The 21,209-nt window shown below is 34.3% G+C and overlaps 1 protein-coding gene across 4 annotated transcripts; it reads right to left on the reverse strand.

Moving 5' to 3' along the window:
* Positions 1-3: 3 nt before the first annotated feature.
* LOC124630182 (epidermal retinol dehydrogenase 2-like) lies at positions 4-12,397 on the reverse strand. 4 transcript variants are annotated; one of them, XM_047163935.1, is made up of 8 exons: positions 12,381-12,397; positions 10,998-11,026; positions 8,962-9,109; positions 5,705-5,856; positions 4,281-4,458; positions 1,081-1,266; positions 474-656; positions 4-146 (listed from the first exon to the last, which is right to left on the reverse strand). In XM_047163935.1, coding segments are annotated over exons 2-8 (927 nt in total). In that variant the 5' UTR covers positions 11,000-11,026; positions 12,381-12,397; the 3' UTR covers positions 4-68. The 4 variants fall into 4 exon arrangements, with proteins under 4 accessions (XP_047019891.1, XP_047019900.1, XP_047019883.1 ...); XM_047163944.1 differs by lacking the exons at positions 10,998-11,026; positions 12,381-12,397 and adding an exon at positions 12,045-12,301; XM_047163927.1 differs by lacking the exon at positions 12,381-12,397 and having other exon boundaries at positions 10,998-11,119.
* Between the last annotated feature and the right edge of the window lie 8,812 nt (positions 12,398-21,209).

Here is a 21,209-nt window from a genome sequence, read left to right on the forward strand (position 1 = left end):
AGGTTACGAAATCAACAAAGTCATTACAATTTTATTATGTATAAAAAATAAATTAAAAATGTCATGTTTTATTCGTGGGGGTCCAAACCGGTACCAACGAAGTCTGTTAGGATCTTGGCACCCGCTGGCGGGAACAGACCGAAAATCTGTAAGAAGAAACAAACGAATATGAAGTTTTCTGGCTGAAAATATGAGTACGTTTCTTGAGGATTCTTCGATGATGATGATTATTACACAAAAGTGAACACAGACAAGAAGGTAAGTTAATAAAGAAGAAGAGGCAACTATCAATTTGAGCTTTCCAAAAGTTGTAAACGTAGTAAAACCAGAAGAAAATGGATATTTCGTCCTGTAGTATCCATCTATCTACCTCTATTTTGTCACCTCCATCATGTTTCTTTGTAACCTCACTCTCAAATTGTCTCCATAAAACCTATCATCCAAACTACCAACATTTTTAAAACCCTTCTTACCTTATTCGTGTAATACAAGTCACTTGGAATGGTAATCTCATGGTACTCCTTGCGGATAGCGTCAACGATCTGATCAGCAGCATCACCGGGATCCACCGTCTTCATGAGACCTTCGAAGCGAATGCGAGGGTTGTGGCAGAGGCCGGTGTTCACGATGTATGGGCAGATTGTCGTTAGCTTAATCTGGAAGAAACAGGATTGATATGTTTAGTTAGCTCCAAAGATATGGCAATGAAGAAAAAGGTTTTCTGGAGTAAATAGATTCTTTAATCTAAAATCCACACTTTTCGTGACACAAAAGGGATTGGGAACAGGGCAGGCGGAAGAAGAAGAAGAAGAAAAGCTAAAAGGCCTTTTCTCTTTGCTACTTTAGGAGACTTATTTGCATCTGCTTTTACCACATGACCCACAAAACCCTTGGCCAGATAGCTCTAGAACTAGGGTAAATAATTACCTACCCAAAAAATTTGAGAATCAAGCAAATACTAATAAACTCGACATAATTACAATCTTGGTTTTGGTCTTATATTGCCAACCCAGTTTTTAAGTTTGTGTTCGGCAGCAGTAACAATATTATAGGCATATAAAAAACATAAATATTAAATACCCCATTAGTATCCCTCGGGTCTTCATGCAGCTCAACAGCTAAAGCCTCCATGATGCCTCTGACGGCGTACTTGGTGCCGCAGTACGGGACCAGGTTGCGGAGACCCATCTTACCAGCCATGGAAGACATGGCCACGATGTGACCATAGTTACGTTCCAACATCGCGGGTAAGAACGCTTGGATCATCTGGAATAAGGTACAAATGTATTTTTTAACATAAAGAAACTTATATTTCTTATAACTAATCCTTCATCTAATCATTCTATGCAAATATAAATCTGTCTCTGTAACATCTATTTTACTTTGAGAGGCCTTTGGCCAGCAGTGGAACAGTTAGGGCTTGCTACCGACGAGGATAGAATAAACACATTAGGCTAAACCAATCGAGGTGAAAAGACATAAAGATTGGTACTTGAAGACAAAGGACTTGGGATGTTTACGTGATTATATAATGTCTTGACAGAAATGTACTAATCATTTTGGAGGCTTTAGATAAAGTTCCTGTTTCTGTCAATTTATTGTTTCTCTTAAAAAACAATGACCAAGAATAACTCATTTCGGTACGTGAGTAAACAAAACAAAAATTAATTATCAAAAAGTTCAAGTACTTAGGTAAATGTTTTCTGCCATCAAAATTAATTAGGGTTCTTATTATTCAAAAACCTTCACAGTTTACATTGAAATTAATACGCTCTGTGAACAGTTAAATATCGTTATACCAATTTTGGCGAGTGTCAGTTTGCTTGCGCATACACAGATTTTGTTTGACTTCTGTGATTTTGAAAAATAATTTGTTTAACCTCCAGACGATAAAATAAGAAAATTCTTCTTACTTAGTTGTGTTAGTTTGTACTCCTTAATGTCTTTTTAATTGAGTAAATCGACACGTTTCATTATAAAAAAAAACAGGTCGTCTCCCAGATAATATAAAAATCTGCGATCATCTATAAATTGTCTTTATCATGTAAGTAGGTATATCTAACTTATCTGATTATCCTATATGATAAGGAACTAGTAATTACTTAGTTATAAAACAAGCATATAATCCATGACCCTTACACTGAATTCAAGTTGAAATTATTTCACAGTCTCACCTCTTACTTATCCGTTTCGCGAATCTTAACATGAATGGTCTCAAAGGTTAGCCGTACTTTTAATGAAATCAGAATTGTGCTATGGTCATGTGGCCATGGCCGACCACTTGTCAATACTTGGTACAACTTACTTTTAATAATCCCTACTTACTGCCAGTTTCTTCATCAAAAGTTAAAGCCAAAGTAAAAGTCAAAGTAATGACTAAAGTTAAAGTAACGGTTAAATTTAATTTTTCTATGAATTTAGCTGTCACTTTAGCCTTGAAAAAACAAATTTGACCTTTACTTTAACTTTAGACATTACTTTAACTTTAACTTTTGATGAAAAAACTGGCCGTTAGTGTTCAACAGTCGAATATCATTGAATGTACTACAAAAAAAAAACACTATCGTATTATTAAAGAAAAAAAAAAAGAAGTTAAAAAGAGTTTCCTCATTCAAAATGCAAAACAAAATGACGCATTGAATATCTTTACTTGAAATCGGGCCATTTCCGGCGAAAATTTAATCACCTTAAAAATAATTAAGTATTCCTTTCTGGGATCAAATTATACTGAAGACGTAATTATGACTTCAGGCACAAAAATACAATGTACGTCATTGCAGCGTGCATATTCATGCATAATCATCCCAAATATTATAATCATATTTCTCAAGTATGTCTGAGTTACGGCAAGTACACTTTTAATTTGATATTTGTACTACATATCCTAAGATAAGTTATTCATCTCCTAAGAGTCTCCTTACATATTTTATTATTATTTTGTACTCCCCTCTTTCTTCTCCTTTTTAAATTTTATAATGCAAAAGGATTGTCACGATGTTTTCAAAACGCTTGTTCATTATATGTAGATATAGTGAACAAATCCGTTTTCATTTAAAAATTACCTTTATAATGTTTTCAGCATATTTTATTATATAAATGCTTATCTGACTCGTTGAATATTCGGGCTATCAAATGTCTTTGTTATCATTTCCATTACACAAACATAATGTAAATATTGCACTTCAACCTACACGTGCTTGAACGAACCGAAGAAAAACGCGTGGGATTTCATCCATCAAATGTAAATGAACACTGATATCATAAAGCTGAGGAATTTCTTTGGTTCGTTGCACGCGGTTCCAATGCACTAATACAACATGTAACTTAATTAACGCACATCCTGAAATTAGTTTATTCAGAATCGTTTACTGAATCGATTTATATCATTTTTAATATAGGTAATTTTTTATCCCAAAAATAATTAAAACTACGGAAATTATTGTCATATTAACCCTGTACAGTCAAAACAAATTCAAATAGACCGTAACTCAAAGTAATAAGACTTCGTGTATTGTCGGCTTTTTCCGTAGTTTCGTTATGTTGTGTCGAGTCGAGCGGCGCGCGCGGCGCGATATTTGCGTGCGTAGTAGTATGACCAAAAAGTTCTCCAAGAATTGGTATAACTAATTTAGTAAATAACAATGCATATACATGTTAAATTAAAAATTCAGTGCATGTATTATGATTATAACATAATATTCTAATTGGGGTGTTTGAGGGTGTGCGTTAATTACGTTACATGTTGTATATGTATGTTATAGTTCCTTTACCTGATCTCTCTACGTCATGTCGGATTGCCGTCCCATCGGGCTATGAGAATTAAGGAACAGAGAGTGCACCTGTTTGCGAAAACGCTTGTGCACTATAATATGTTCTGTGCAGTTGGCTTACATGAGAACAGACGCCGTAGCCGATAATCGGCTAGGAGGACATCATCATCGCCAGTTCCTTTGGGAGGCAAGTGAAACCGAGGGCAGAAGCCACTCCTAAAAATGTTCTCGTCACAACCGAAAAATGTTCACTGCTGGATAAAGGATCCTAAGAGTTGCCCACACTCATTGCGCTGTAAGATGCATTTATTTAGCAACTCCGAGCAAGACATTCAATATTGCACTTGGTGCTGTGTGGTGGTTATACCGCCTCTAGTCGGTCGCCAAAGCCTATTCCGGTTTTCAACAACCACCCCATACCACCCACCACGGACAGGTGAGGTTGGCAATTGGGGCTTGACATACATCTTAAACTCAATAAAGATATTACTATATTTGAAATAAACTCACCCAAAGATTTCCATTAACATTAATATCCACAAGAGTCTTGATCTCCTTCTCTGAATGCTTAAGCACAGGCTTGCAGGGCATGATACCAGCGTTGTTGATGAGGATGGTCACCACTCCCACTTCGCGTTCCACCTTCTCAGCTAACGCTAGGACCGCTGTTCTGTCCGTGACGTCACATCTGGAGAAATGGAACATCGTATGTTAAACAAAGGATAGAAATAAGCATTTAGAAAGGCTATGTCGCATAGACAAGCACAAATATATAGGAAATATGACTACAAAATTAGGGCTACAACAATACTGTCGCTAGGTTAGTTACGGTTAGACAGAAGATTTTTACAAGCTTGTTTTGATATGTATGAGTTTGAGTACATTATAAGTAATTACAGTTTAAAATCATTACAAAGAAGAATATAATCAATTATATTGCTGCTATGTGATCCATGGGTACTTGAAAAATACCACCCGTAAGGATGCGTAAATATTGGAATTTGCTAGAACTTGTTTAATTTTATATTTATAAAAAGTAAAAATAATTATAGTGATGCTCAGTCCTATTTTTGGAATTTAATCATAGTTTGGAATTTAATAATAGAAAACGAGGAAAATATTACATCATTTACTGCTTATGTAAATAAATATTCATGAATTTAATACTGTCCGCCTCAGTTATTTATTGGTTCGGATGCTGATAAAAAATGGGTGATTCCAGTTTAAGGACTAGCTGTTGGAAAAATGTGGCCTTGGTTTTTAGACTTGAACATTATTAAGAGTGTTCCTCTAACTGTTGAATGTTTCTCTAAAATAAGCAATATTAATAATAGGTAAGGCGTCAAACAGGTCACACCTAAATATATTTTTTGGGTAATTAAAGTTTTTGTTAGTAACGATATCAGCGATTAGACCGCACACAAAAACACCTATTTTAATTACTTAGTTTTAAGACAAAAAAATATAAAACTGGTGTATACCTGATAAATCATATATCTAAGTATCTATCTATCCTTTTACATTTTATCTTTTGTAATTGTACATTTGCAGGTACAATTACAAAAGATAACAAAAGAAAAATACATTACAGTGTTTTTTTTCTTCATAAAAAACGATAAAAAACATTAAATGGCGTCCAAAAAGTTAGGTATTAATTACTATCACTACATGCATGCATACATCTTTAGAACGACGTAACGGATTTTGATGCGGTTTTGAAATGTTTGTAGGTGACTTTAATAAAAGAAATATAAAAGTTTATAGACTTTTTGATTGTTTGATTTTATTATTTTTCATAATATTAGGAACCTATTTTAGAACCACGGATTTTTATGCTGTTTTTTAAATAGATAGAGTGATTGAAGAGGAAGGTTTATATCAGCACCCGTGCGAAGCCGGGGCAGGTCGCTAGTAACTTATAAAAATCTACTTACACATAAGGATAAGCCTGTCCCTTCTCCTGCTTGATCATGGAGACAGTTTCGTCATTACCCTGAGGGTTGATGTCCACACATACTATCTTGGCCCCCAGCCTGGCGAAGCGCAGAGCCACCTCCCGTCCCATGCCATGGCCTGCACCGGTGATCTGGGTGAAAACATTGCATTTTTTGTTATCATCTGCCAACCTTATAACTGGTAATATCCTGATACATATATAAGGATAATAATCCTGGTAAGACTGGTTGACAGACTTTCTAGCTTCTTACATAAAGAAATATAAAAAGTCATTTATTCAAAGTAGGCTGAAAATCAGCACTTTTTGAAGGTCCAATTTACAAAAGACAGCTCCCAAGACGCCCGCCCTTCACCATTTCCTATGTGTTTTTGCTGGGAAGAAGAAGTGGCGGAACTCCCCAGTAAGAACTACTGCTGATTATCCATGACGACTTTTTTCTTTATATTACTGGTAATAGTTAGAAATATTGTAATGCTTAAGAGTATTATTTTGTGTTTTATATTAGGAACTTCGAAAAATTATTTTAAATTACAGATGATTTATCTAGTGGTCTTAACATAATGTAGATAGTTCCCTCGAGACGTGAATCAAAATAAAGATTTTATGGATAAAAAAGTACATAATCATAATGTTGTCTACCTACAAATGAGTAGGTATAATCAATTAACTTGAAATAATTTTAGGTGACATTGAATAAAAGAAACATAAAAGTATATAGACTTTTTATTACTCTATGACCTATGTTTATGATTGTTTGATTTTATTATTTTTCGTAATTAAATGGATTGTACTTTAATAATTTTATTGTGCCTTTGTTGTTATTATGTATTTACATACAATGGTCAATATTCCCACATAAGTCACATCAGACCATGCGGATGTTAATCTGAATATGATGATTATGCTAAAATATTATTATCAAGTAGGTACGCGGATACTAGATTTCAAATAATTCCCAGAAGAAATAATCTTAATAGGATTGCCTAAATCTAATACCTAAATCCTGTTATAGATTATTACAATATCCGCTATTTATCAACCAATACATTGTTATCAATGTAGTATGTTCACAATCTCTATGATTTAAGTACAACTAATCATGGGTTTAGTCACCTATTGTCATGAAAATCACGCATTTATTATAGACTCAAAGTCTGCTTGCCCTAAATATTTTATCTAGTATTAGTACTTTTATGTCTTAGTTGTAATCTACAAACTAAGCAGCATTTGTAGGTCTTAGTACTTAAGGAAAATATGGGCATTAGAAGCAGTAACTAGGTTCAGAGTATTTTGAACTAGCTTCTACCAACGGTTTCATCTGCGTTAGGGGTCGTCAAAAAAAGTAAATAAGCACACCGTATTTTGAACTAGCTATTAATATTTCATCTGCCTTCTGTGGCAACTTTTCTGCGCACCAAAATAAAAAGTAGCCTATAGCATTTCTCATTGAATAGCCTTTTTAACACTGCAACAATTTTTCCACAAAATAAATACAGTAGTTCCTGAGACTACAGTGGGTTCAAGAACAAATACTAACTCTTCAGGTTTATAATATTAGTACAGATTTCTGAACTGAAACTTATTATTATCTTGATTATAATTATAATTTCTGGTTAAAAGTCAATGTGATCAAGTTAACATCGCCCTTCAAGGCTCGTTTAATTAAAAACGTGTTTTTTGTTATTAATATGTGCCTTTATTATAATAACTAACGGAGCATATTTGTCACCTGTCACATACGAGGAAGTGACTAAGTAACCTAATCTCACATTAATAAACATTATCATCCTCCTGCCCTTATCCCTATTTTTTATAAGGGGTCGGCGAAGCATGTCTCCTTCTTTCACACTCTTCTGTCTGCCGTGATCAAGACACACAAGTGACATTCTTTCTAGCCATGTATGTCGATTTTCACACACTCCATCAATCGGTTCTTTGGTCCCCTTCCTCTATATCCATCCGCATCCATGCTCATCACCTTCCTTACAATATGATCCTCATACCATGATCCCCATGGTATGAGGATGGTGATACTTTCAAACTTCGTCTTATACAGGGTGTATCGTTCACAATCACATTAAATCCTATCGCATATACTTTATGACATTCTATGGCGAATTGTAAAAAAAATAACCTAAGCCATTCAGTGGTTTAACCACAGGAGTCATTTTTCGTTTTTATGATTTACAACATCATGTGTAAGGCAGAGATAAAGTTAGGAGTATCGAATGTTTTGATCAGTTGACAGCTGTCAGTTTTCAAGGGAGAATTTCAGTTGTTTGTAATGACTGACTTTTATATGGTGTTCTTCGCACATTTTTATTCTATTTACTTTGTTCGAAAAATTAATTTATTTTTATTTTTACGTATTCTTCTTTTTTCTTTGTGTTAATCGACATATATTAACGCATTTCATTTAATGTGATTATGAACGACACGCGATATACTCATTACTCAACGAATCTCGCATTAATAAATATAATTCCAATAAATATGAACATCAGAATTGAGAATTGCATTATTGCGAAAATAATGAAAATTCAGGAAAATTCCGAATCTAATCTAATTATTGAAAACAAAACGATAATATTGTCATCTGTTTTGTGGAATGTCGATATTACATACTATAGTTCCAGCTGCTCTACCTCATATACATACCTAAAAATCTGTTAATTAGTGTATTACGTAAATAAAATTGTGTTATCTACAGATTATAATATAGTATCAGAAGCTTATCTATAAATATTGATTTATCGTAGATTTTTGATTCAAAACATTGCTATGTGGACCCTACTTTTTTTCATTTTTTATACGAATATAATTTTGTTAGAAATAATGCATTTACTATCAATAGGTATTTGTGTAATTGAACAAAAGTTTCATGAGTTTCAAAATGTTGCCACTTATAAAATTAACAGTATTCATTAGTTATTTTTAATTTGACAAAACAGTATTAAAGAGACTGAAAGCACTGAGCATTAAAACGTAGGTATATGTAGACAATCGATTAGTTAGACGTACCTACCTTCTTAATTTCAATAATTACTAACTGCATACCAAAATATGCATTGTAAGTCTTTTATTTATGCTGTGTTTCTTCTTTATGATAGATCTGAATTTAAGTTTATGAATTATCTCCCTTCCCAACTATGTTGAGGTCGGTTTGTAGTCTCAGCCGATACAGCTAAGTACCAGTGTTTTTGGGTTTTAAGTTTATTATTAAAAAAAACTCACCAAAATAATATCATCGTTGACATCCTTAGATTCCGGAGGGATCAGGAATCTGAACACAGTCTTGATAATTTCTACATCGACACGGATTATGGTCCAAATTATTTCGAAAAATATCCTCAAAGCGGTGATAATCTGTGGTTCTTCTGCCCTGGAATTTTTCATTTTTATTTTATTACACACTATGATTAATTAAAAATTTTACGACCTATTATAAAAGTATAATTTTAAAATATAAATATTTATGAAATAGGCACACGGCCGTCCTTTACGAGATCGCTAAAAGAATACAGATTTTGTCTTAATTCACTTATGGATTTAATTTAAGGTCCGTTCAGAATGGAGGATATACAAGACGTTTTTATCTAAATAAGATACAAAAACAAATCTTTAAATGTAAATATGCATATGTAATTCAAAATAAAACTAGTATATTTTCGTCTCTGGTTACGTCTCTTTCATTTCAGGTCCTCATCATCATCCTCAATGTCCTATGAGGTTAATAAACCAAAGGACCACTAATTGCAAAGGGTATAAATAAATAATATAATTAATTCATATCATATCTATGTATCTTTTATAATATTGATACAACAGCAGTAACAATTACCAAAGATAGGAACAACAACCTACTTATTTATCAACAGTGTAACGCAGTAAGTACCTAGTACTAACTATATAATACCTATTTAGTATATTGTGGAAGTATTATTTGTTTTGTTATGAGTGTAGTATCAAAGTTAAAAACTTTCCTTAGTTAAAAGTCATCATCCTCCGAGCCTTTTTCCCACGTAAGTTTCGGGTCGGCTTCCAATCTAACCGGAGTACCAGTGTTTTACAAGGAGTGACCTCCTTAACCCTGTTAAACTGGTAACCCAAGACCCCTTGGTTAGACTGGTGTCAGACTTACTGGTTTCTGACTATCTGTAACGACTGGTTTCCTTAGTTAAAAGTGGTTTCAAAAAAGTACAAAATATCAATAGCCCACTCAAATATGAAATGCTATAATCCCAGTATATACAAGCCCTTATCAAGTACTTGTCTCACAGGCCACATGTCTTATAAGAACCTTGATACATTGAGCTAAAATTTAATCAGTTCTCAAACCGGCTCGTTATGTAAATTATGCCTAATATTAAATAAAAAAGAACTTAACTTACTAGTTTATCGAGATTTTTATAATGTTTAATCATAAAGGTACGATGTTTTTGTATTCCTTTTTATTATAAGAAAACATTAATATTTGTCAACCACCATAACAGAAAATTCCAATCCTACCTATTTATTATATGTAAAAATGACCTGTTAAAAAGTTTGACTCTAATCACCCATCCAAAATGATCAATGCAATTGTGTTTGCAATTCGTAACGCTAAACCGAACGTGTTCGCTCAGGAACATACGATAGCGTGGATGAAAGCCCTACCCAACAAGACATTAGTTATACATATATAGATGTTATATTTAGACATAAGTTATGAACATATTATAGATGTTTCATCAATGTAAATTCAGTCATACAAAGTTAACGCTCACCTGCTTTCGAGATACAGAACATACAAACGGTACAAACATCAATGTTTTTAAGGTTACCCTACTTTCCAAATCATCATCTCCCGAGCCCTTTCCCAAGGCTACCCTACTTTCCAAATACAGAGGTTAACCAATATTTTTGAGAACAAATCTACAGTTATCAAAATTAATTTTAGCCATATCTCGTATAGAACCTTCTTACGGCAGATTTCAATAAACTATGCTATCAATCTATAGACTAAATGGGGATAAAGTCAAAATTTATATCTCTAGAGTCTATTGTTTTGCTTTCTAGAAAGCAAAACAATAGACGGATATGTTATTGAAATCACCAGTTACTTGGTTTTAAAAGGCCGAATGCTACACGTTACTTAATAATTTCTTAAAACAATAAGATATCAGAAAGACCGAGAAACCGATAGTACACAAGAGTTCATTTAGTACAAGATAATATTGGTCCAAGAAATAATCTTATCTCTTAAGAAAAATACATGAATTCAAACTTACATGTTGTCGGGTCGTGGTCCCTGTTACTACTAAATAAAATGCGATTAAACTATATAACAGTGGTTTTTGATAACGACTGATAACGTGGGTATATTGGTACATGCTAGATTAACAGAAGGACTTACACACACTTGCGACGTACATAAGTACTTGCGAATGAAGATTTTGAAGTCGCAAAATATACACAGCTTTGTATATTTTTAAAATAAAATTTTTATTTCTTCATGTATTTGGTATGTATTATGTACCATTATTTTCTCTAGTAAAAGTATAATGGTGCATAGGTACAATACATTATGCACGGTGCATATTGATACATAATAATGATACATACAACGATCTTAGTATTTTTCTTTCCAATGTAAAGGTTAACATTTTATTTGTATACTATATAAGTGGTACCATTTGATATTGAAAAAAAAATCACTTTGGCACATGGCACCTGTCATCTAAGATCACAATTGTCTTTAGGAACTGTCGTGCAGTCGCAAGTATGTAGCAGCCCTAAGGATAAAGAACAGACTTCAAAAGTATTATTTCTCAGGTAATATAACGCTATTTCACTTAAATAATATTACGTACAAAGGTTAAGGAATTTAGTTCTTTTAATAGTGAATCAGGTACTAGGTAGACATGTACCAAAAGCACTTAAATGGACTTTGACCCGGTGTACTTAGGAAAAATACTTATACTTTCGCCCCCTTGGTTATCGTGATTACAGTTGTACCTAATCATGTAAAATGAAATTATTTTATAATCAATTTAGAGCCCCACTCATTGCAGACTATATCTCCGATTACGGATAAATATTGCGCAGACTAAACGTGACTAACAGCCAGTTTCTTCATCAAAAGTTAAAGCCAAAGTAAAAGTCAAAGTAATGTCTAAAGTAAAAGTAACGGTCAAATTCAATTTTTCTATTAGTTTTGCTGTCACTTTAGCCTTGAAAAAACGTATTTGACCGTTACTTTTACTTTAGACATTACTTTAACTTTTGATGAAGAAACTGGCCGTAAACTGTCATTGTAATTGTAATTTGTGCACTACCTTTAATGAACCCGAATAAACTAGTTTTATAGTTTGCAGAGTAAGTATTCTTAATGATATTGATAGTTACTGAATCGACTCATCGAATAATAAAATAAAAAAACTAGTTAAAAGTGCACATCAACCTAAGTTTTTTACTTAGTTTTAAGGAATCATCGTATTTCCATAAACTCCAGGTGGTGCACGTTACAAAATTAAAATGGTCTAACAGTTTTTAAATCAAACTTGTTTTAATTTTTATATTGCCAGTATTTTTAAAACAACAACAATAAACAATAATTCCTCATGAAGTCTGCTCTTAAGAGATTTAATTCCTTTTTTAAAAGACCACACTACCACTATGTTGTAGGCACATCTAAAAAGGATTTAATTCCTTCTTTAAATAAAAGAGTATTTACACACCACCACCACTATATTGTAGGCACAGCACAGAGTAGTGAACTGTGAATAACATCATTGTCTAGTTCTTAATTACAAGCGAGATAACACGAGTAATAATCTTGTTTATTGTTTAAGAGAGAGGACACAACATATGGAGAATTTAAATAAAAAATATTCTTATATATTACTTAGTGTTTCACCCAGCCACGTCCCGAATAAACTATCACTCGAATAAAAAGTATCCTAGAAATTTAGTTGGACATCATTCTACATGTTTGCCTCACTTCTTTTCGATCAGTCGTTAAAACATGATCAAGCAACAAACATTCATTTATCCAAACCCTCAAACTTCAAGATTTATGAACTAGTTTCACCTTTCGATTTTACCAGTGACCCGTAGAAACACTATCGCGCCCGCAGATAGCATTCTTCGATAAACGGACTATCCTGAAATAATTTAATAAATTGGACAAATTATTCTTCAGAATAGCATGTTCAAATGAGCAAAAAACACGAAACTCTGTAACTCAGTATTAAAAATTCTAGCACTACTTATTCATTAGATTCGCATTTGTGTCCTACTCTTTAAATGATTGCAGTAATTTCTTAGCTATTATTATTGTGTAATTATGTATTATAGACGCGACCTTTGACATTGCCCTACACTGTTTGTATTTTAATTAAGCGCGTGCGCACACTGCACACTAAATAGTCGGCCGACTGTTGGTAGGTGGTAGGTTTTTTTATGAAAATCGTGAATTCAATAAAAGTTTTAGTCGGTCTGAGACCGGACAAATATCTGATCGTTCTTATGTGTGTGTGTGTACTTCCATTCATTTTCCTACTGATTTATGAGTCCAAACCAACTATCGGCCGACTAAAAGTTTGTAGTGTGCTTGTTAATGGTACAAAGTGATCGTAAAAATAACAGATTAGGTATAAAAGATTACTTCATGCTGTTTTTTTATCGTTGGTACATACTTAAAAGAAAATCTTGTTTATTTGTGATTAAACTGCATACCATTATCATCTGCCTTGCCTTTTCCCAACTGTGTTACTCGGCTTCCAGTCTATACGGATGCAGCTGAATACCAGTGCTTTAGAAAGAGCGGCTGCCTATCTGATCTTTTCAAACCAGTTACCCGGACAACCCATAAGTTACCCCTTGGTAAGACTCATTGTCAGAGCTTCTGACTATTCGTAAAGACTGTCAAAGATGTTCAAACGACAGCCTACGTATATTTAGCATTTGTTTAACAAAAGGATTGTTATTTTAAACCGACACTAAAAGGAGGAGGTTATCAGACTAAAGTCTAAGATGAATCATAATGCTTTGTACGAGATAAATACAATACAATGTGTATATTTGTATCCACCCGTTTATCAGTCAATGGCAGGTCAATAAGATAAGAAGGAGAAGAATATTTTTTGATATTAAGTATCGGCGTCTTTAGTCCAAGTGAACCTATTCCATCAGCATTAGATAAAGGAGATTTTCATCCCACCATCTCGGAAAGAGTAGTTTTACCCTTTGATATCTGAGCGCAAAAGCCGTTTTTATCCTCTAGAGCGGCAAAGTGATTTGAATTTGGAACATCGTGTGCAATACTCCATTTGTGACAATCTTGATAAGACTTTTCAAACAAATACATATTAAACAAATAAAACACTGCTTAAAATAACACTAGTTTACAGTACATTTGTTGCCGGGATTTTTTAAGCTGTTGTTGACTACTCATATTTAACCATATTTAAAACTATTAGTAGTTTTTTTTTATCAGCTCTAGTTTTTGAGATTCAGCTAAGTGCGGTTTAAAGAGAAAAGACGTGTATTTACCTTAAAGAATATTTGTTTAAAAATTATATTAATTGTTAAGTGGAAAAAAACTTGGATTTAAAGCTCTTCTCTTATGTGTAGACTTTGGGAAATGGCGTATCAGAGACCAGCAATAGTCAGACATCATATTTACATCCCAGAAACCCTGATAACGTTCTTCCATGACACTTTAATCTTGATGCACACGCTCTCCCTGCTCTTCGCTCATATCTCCTAAATTTTCCGGAAATCTGTCCAGATGACTGAAGGGGAAGTGAGTTTATGCTCAAATAGCATCCCATATCTCTTAATTGTAAGAGCAGGTCTTCGACAAGTTCAACATAATTTTCATTATAATTTTTCAAAATTCAATATAATTTTTAATCTCTGAAAGTTCAGGTGAATGCTACACTGGACGCTGAACACATGTACTACTTCGGTTTTGCCATTTAGCTCGATTTTTGGTGTTTAAGCTGTTTATGTTCACGCTACAAAAGTAAGAGTCGTCGAGATGATTTTCCGATTCTTTCCAAATAGTTGGTGTTTTAAGTTTAAAAGTACTTCTTTTACCACTGTTCCATAATCTTAAGTATTCAACGCACGATTTACAAACACAATCAGGAGCCCAAGATTTGTCATTTTTATCTAACAACATTCCAAAATATAAAAAATAAGTATTTTTAAGCGTCTCTGATGACATTCCTACACTTCTCAAACACATATTCTCCACATAAGCAACAAACATGGTTTGGATTGTTCAAACAACGCCTCCTTGAACTACTCGTGTTGTAAAAACTTCACATATTTGTATAATTACAATAAAATACGTACTTTAGCGACTGAAAAAGGTTCAGAAAAGAGAAAGTCAATAACAAGTAAAGTCGAGCTACAAAAAAATTTTTGCGGGTGTAATTAATAAAAACTAAACATAAGTGAATGTTACCAGCCATTAAATCCACGGCAACAGGCAAAAAGTTTGATTTTGTAAACTAGTGTAATTAATTAATTATTTAAGTAATTTTTATTATTGTTTTTACATAGATTTTGAACTTCGTTTCATTTTTAAACTGAGTTTTCAAATAAATGAACTATAATAGGTACCTACTTCTTTTTAATTGATAGTCATACCTGCGCGCCATTTTGTTTTTTGAATTTAGAAATTTCCTCGATGAGGTGGGATGAAAAGTTACGTGTTGCACTCGAGTGCGAAGATTTTTTACCTTGAGCTCTTTTGATTCCCTCGCTATCGCTCAGGATTCTAATTATTAAAATTTTAGAATCCTTCGCTTGCTCGGTCATCAAAATTTAGCCCGCGGTTAAAAAGCAACTTTACACTCTTGTATAACAAATAACTATTAATCAATAAGCATGCATTTTATACTTTTGTGAATATGTAAGCAGATACCTAATATTGTATATAGGATATAAAAAAAAAATGATATTGGATCTCGCTACGAGAATACAGAGTGGTATGTATTTAGGTATCACAGCGCCTATCAATAAATTTGTAGCACAGATCAAGAACGTGTTGTATTGCAGTTGTATTAATTACTATACACAATTGTATGAAATGCGGTTGAGAATAACCAGGCGCTACCATGAGCAAAAGGTAAGCATCTGAGTCAAAAAATTTTGAGACTACAATTTTATTTTACAATGTTTACAATTTCAGAAGAAAGTGTACTTGGTATCCTTGCAGTGTGTCAATCCTGACTGGTATTTGACCATATATGGTAAGTAGTCGTTTATTCAGAAGCCAGAAAGTCTGACATTCAGTTTTAGCAAGGGGTATCGGATTGTCCAGATAATAGGGCTGAGGGAGGAATTCATATAGGCAATGGCTCCATGTAAGACATTAAGCTGCATCCGGTAGAATTGGAAGCCGCCCCTGGCATACTTGAGAAGAAGCAAGGTAGACTTATGGACAGTTTACTATGTACCTGTTTATTCTAGATCGATAGAAGGAACTTAATTGTATCGTATTGAATCAAATGTCTCAATTTCCTCACGACGTTTTGGTTACCGTTATGCCGATACACAGGCATATTACTTCTATCCTCTACCGCTGGTTTTACATAGGTAATTCTACACAATATCCGACTCAAAACGCTGTGATGATGTATAACGGCAGTAATTTGATATTGGTTCAACTCTGTTCTGGAAAGTTCTTTAAAATGTTAGACGATAGAAAATCATTGTTAATAAGGTACAAGGCATGGTACAAGTGTTATATTTCTTCCTTTATAAGTGTGGAAATTAATCTTAGGACTATTTACAATCAATGGCGTGTGTCCATATATTATTTAGCCGCTTCAATAAAAGTTTTGTAGAAACCATATTGCATAGTTTATGTAAGTGCTGTATTTTAGCTAAGAATTATAATTGAGGTATATACATATATGGCAATCTGTGCCGAATATACTTAGAAACTTGCCTGATTCGCAGCTAGCAACGAATTAGACTCCAATTTGCATCAAACATTTGCTAAAACCATATTACAGACTTACTTGCAAAGAACCTTGATACACATATTAATTGCAGTTAAAGTGGTTCGCAACAAGCTCCTAACATATATATTCATACGCACCTTTATATAAATATGTAGGTATAGCTCTCGGAGTAAGCAAAAATCAGTGGAGATGCCATAATGCATGTAGGTCAGGCGCCTTCATCTAGGTCAAATTCGTACGGTGGGCAATAGTGGGCATGACCAAAACGATCAGTTATGAGTGACCTAATGAATCGGGTCTCAAAATCTGTCAACGCTTTTTGGTACCTATTATACAAAATGGTTGGGTCCAAAGAAGGCGTACCTATAAGGGCGAAAACAGTAACGTCCCTTGTCACCTGTTCACTCGCATTTTGGTGCGCTTCTTCCGTTCGGCGATTTTCCGTTATGGCACCTTTGCTAGTCATTATTTTATTCTCCACGAGCTATATACTATATGTGTAGGCAATATATTTAATGCATGGTGTTCACCGGATCACCTTGTCTTCCATCGAGAGCAGTCTAATGGTTCACGTTATGTAAGTAAAGATATCATAGATCTATTTATAGTTTTGTACTTTGATTCGTAAAGAAGATAGTGACTCAGAAATGTTAGGTTAGGTAGATAATGAATTATTTGTTTTCCTGTGTTGTTTGGTTTAGTCAAGCGATACTAAACGCGATAAACCTAGATTTGCTGTTTAGGATTATTCGAATTTAAAATTGATACTTAAGGAAATGTAGCTCAATTTATGTCTATAGGTAAATAAAAGGAATTCAATGGGGTGAGCATATAACTGGCATCACGGGTAAATTAAGCTCTGCTGCGTACGCTGTCAGGAAAGTAAGAGCTCTCACCGATGTAGCCACGGCGCGTTTAGTGTACTTTAGCTATTTTCACTGCATCATGTCCTACGGAATTCTTATGTGGGGCAATGCTGCCGATATCGAGAATGTTTTCGTACTACAGAAGCGCGCTGTCCGTGCTATATACAAACTTGGTGCTAGAGTCTCCCTTAGGGAAAGGTTTAAGGATATTGGTATTCTGACTGTGGCGTCTCAATACATTTATGCCAATATAATATACGTAAGGCAAAACCTAGATTCATATAGTAAAAACAGCGACGTACATCATTTTAATACTAGAAATAAACACAAGTTAACCGCACCTAATTATCGTTTACATAAGGTACACGGTTCATTTGTGGGGCTTTGTGTACGCATTTATAACAGAATTCCGGTTCATCTGTTGGAATTAACGGACAGTTCTTTTAAAAATAAAATTAAAGAAATTCTTGTTAAAAAGGCATATTATAATGTTAATGATTATTTCACAGATAAACGCAGATGGCAGCTCTGAAGTGGAACAAAAGTGCTTTATTTTATTTTGTATTATTCGGTGTTTTAAATTAATAATAAATAAAATTGAATTGTATAACTGTAAAATAAATTAATAATAATTAAATTGTAATAGACAGCTGTGTTGCTGGGAAGTTTGTTCTTCACCGCTTCTTCTTTCCAGCCATAACACTAGGAAGTGGTGAAAGGGGGGCGTTTTGGGGGTGCTGTCATTCTTGTAAAATTTTGACGTTAAAAAGTGCTAATCGTATTAGCCTATTTTAATAAATGATTTTGACTTTGACTTTGACTTTGACTTTGACTAATCATTTAAAATTCACTGCTGGGACTGGGAGTACTTTTGAAAAAGTTTTTTATTTGAGGCGCTAAAAACAAAATAATTTTTACATTAAGTAGGTATTTTAACGTAATCGAATTAGTAGTTTCGGAGACTTGAGGGAACAAAAAAATAAGGATTCGTCTTTATATAGGTATTACTAGTAGCTATAGATTAAAGATTTGCTGAAAGAGAAGGTGACAGGAATGTACCTAAGCAGAGCTAAGACATACCCATCCATCATTTCCATACTTTTTGCAAGCAATCCAGTTTAGACCAGTTTGTTTACCACAATCGGGGTCAATGCCTCATGATTTGTGGAGTAATGGCGCTACAATGCCTAATGGCGCCAACTCATGTTAGTCGAAGTGGCGCAAACACATCTCACTTGGCGAGTGAGTTTGGTAACGCAGATCATCGTTTGCGTCTGCATTCACCAACCCGTGAAAGTATGGGTTGACTATATTGTCTGGGTGAGGTGGATTGGCGTAAAAGATAATTTATAGATACGAAAAATCAAAAGTTAAGTTATCCGAAAAATATTTGATTATTAGGAATGAGTTTCTAAATTAAAATTTAAATAACGGATGTAGCACGAACTATCAAAAAATCTGGACCCAGTGGACCCAGTTACACAACAATATACACCCATAAAATTGGAAATCCGTTTTTTTTTCAGTATTTATTGATTTTAGAATAGGCCTAGATTGGAAAATTCTCACATTACACATATGATCACAACTTATAACCTAGCTAGGATAATGTTGATTTCAGATTGATGAGGATACTTGAACTTGTGAGATGACGGCAGATAGAAGAGTATGGAAGAAGAAAACATGCTGCGCCGACCCCAAATGAAATTGGGATAAGGGCAGGAGGATGATGATGATGAGGATACTTGAACTGGACAAATTCCAGAACAAACTCATGTATATCAAGAAAGTAAATAAGCAGCCACTTCACAACATCTTCACTATAGCTGTGTACAAATTAATAAGAGCCGACCTTGGACTAGAAAGCGCATGCTCCACCGTGCGATAAGGTGAATGCTCACTGTGTCGCCGATATTTAAAAAAAACATCGATGTAAGTGTGCAACATACCTAAGTTTTATTTATCCTGCTGAAATAACTTTGAGGCTATTTTCAACTTTGACATGGAGATAACGGTAAGAGGATTGGTTTCCAAACATGATTCTCAATTTCTAAAAGAAATTCTTACTTAAGAATGAAGGCCTATAGATCCTCATGTGTTGAGGGTGTTCATTTATTTCTTAAGTTCCTCTTGCCACATAAAATAAAAAAAAAATTAAAAAAAAACTTCTGGATTGGGAAATTGCCAATTCATCTCAAGTTACACTGGTGATGAATATTTTTATTTTTCAGTTATTATTCAAAAGGATGTCTGTGCAATGCTGGCCATCCAACAATTAACCTAAAGCAGGAATAAAAGCTTCATCAGACTCTCTCTGAAAATGTGAATGAGACACATGGCCAAAACACGTGCGTTTACCAGTTTCACCAGTTAACAGTTTTGAACGAATTTCTCGCAATACTTGCTCAAGAACCAAATGCTTGCAATGTTTACGGGTTTAAATATTTGTAATATGAGAATGGCACGGGGTCATTTGTTAACTGTTCATATTATTTGGCAAATAGCTATTAATAACTCAGTATTGCTGCTTGTGGTAAGCAAGTTGTCTATCGATCAAGCTTATGCTTACCAAGCCCATGAATAGATGACCATCTGTCATAGTGAACAATCTTGAAGATAATGATGATAATAATGGGCGTCCACGGCCGATTTCGGCCACAGCGGCTGTTTTCATATAAGGAGATCAGCCAGCTGCGCAGGAAATATTATAGTGTACAAGTATTTGCGCAGACACAGGTGCACTCACTATTCCTTCACTCTCATAGCCCGATGGGACGGCGATCCGACACGACCGGAAAGAGATCAGGCGCAGGACCGACATTTACGTGCTCTCCGATGCACGGGTGAATCAATCACCATCCTCGATCTTCAATCTTGAAGAAACCTGGTATTTAAAGAATGGAAATACTCGCATTGAGCAGGCGAGGTGATTAAATGTGGGACGATAAAAGGGCTGATGATTATGATACTAATACTGCTTGCTTCAGAAAGCATTTGAAGACGTTGGTCTCGCTCGTCCCGACTGTCATTTGTTGATCTCTGTTTTGTTTTCTGAGTCATTCCTACTGGAACCCAAGAAAGTTTGACTTCCATACCAGAATTGAAAGGGAGTCGTTTTACATGGAAAGTTTTTTTCTTAATCACATTAATATTTACTAAAGGTTTATCTACAAAATAAAATAACATATATACCTATATTCCCACGCGGCCGGGAAAATCACGGGCATTCTATCTTGTTGCATAATGCGAGGTGACGAGGGCAATGAACTCGCATAGATATTATTAATTAGTGACCACAGATACCACAGATCTTGGTAATGGTAATGAGTAAAATAACTGACTAGTAATCAAATCAAATCAAATCAAAAAAAATCAAATCAAAACGTTTATTCGCGTTCGTGACGCACACACAAAAACGAATACATATAAAAGCTCACAAAAATAAAACAAAACAGGAATGAAAACGAAAAAAAAAAAGAGAATGGGAAAAGGAAAATATGCGTCACGATCACGCGAAATGGCCCTCGCTCAGCATATGCAGCGACCCTATGCGAGACAGAGTTGCGGCGCTGGTTTTCAGCGATGGCCAACACTAACATGTGACGTCAATCGGTGTGTACAAAAAACCTTAACTAAGTATATACATACTAAG

The sequence above is a fragment of the Helicoverpa zea genome, chromosome 1, assembly GCF_022581195.2.
Source record: "Helicoverpa zea isolate HzStark_Cry1AcR chromosome 1, ilHelZeax1.1, whole genome shotgun sequence".
In the NCBI taxonomy this organism is placed as follows: domain Eukaryota; kingdom Metazoa; phylum Arthropoda; class Insecta; order Lepidoptera; family Noctuidae; genus Helicoverpa; species Helicoverpa zea.

Coding starts and splice junctions, on each gene's coding strand:
- LOC124630182 (XM_047163919.1), bottom strand. CDS start 9,123: ATGAAAAATTCCAGGGCAGAAGAACCACAGATTATCACCGCTTTGAGG. Junction 4,459..5,704: donor GGACAGGCTTATCCTTATGT/GTAAGTAGATTT, acceptor CCATTTCTCCAG/ATGTGACGTCACGGACAGAA. Junction 147..473: donor ACTTGTATTACACGAATAAG/GTAAGAAGGGTT, acceptor TTCTTCTTACAG/ATTTTCGGTCTGTTCCCGCC.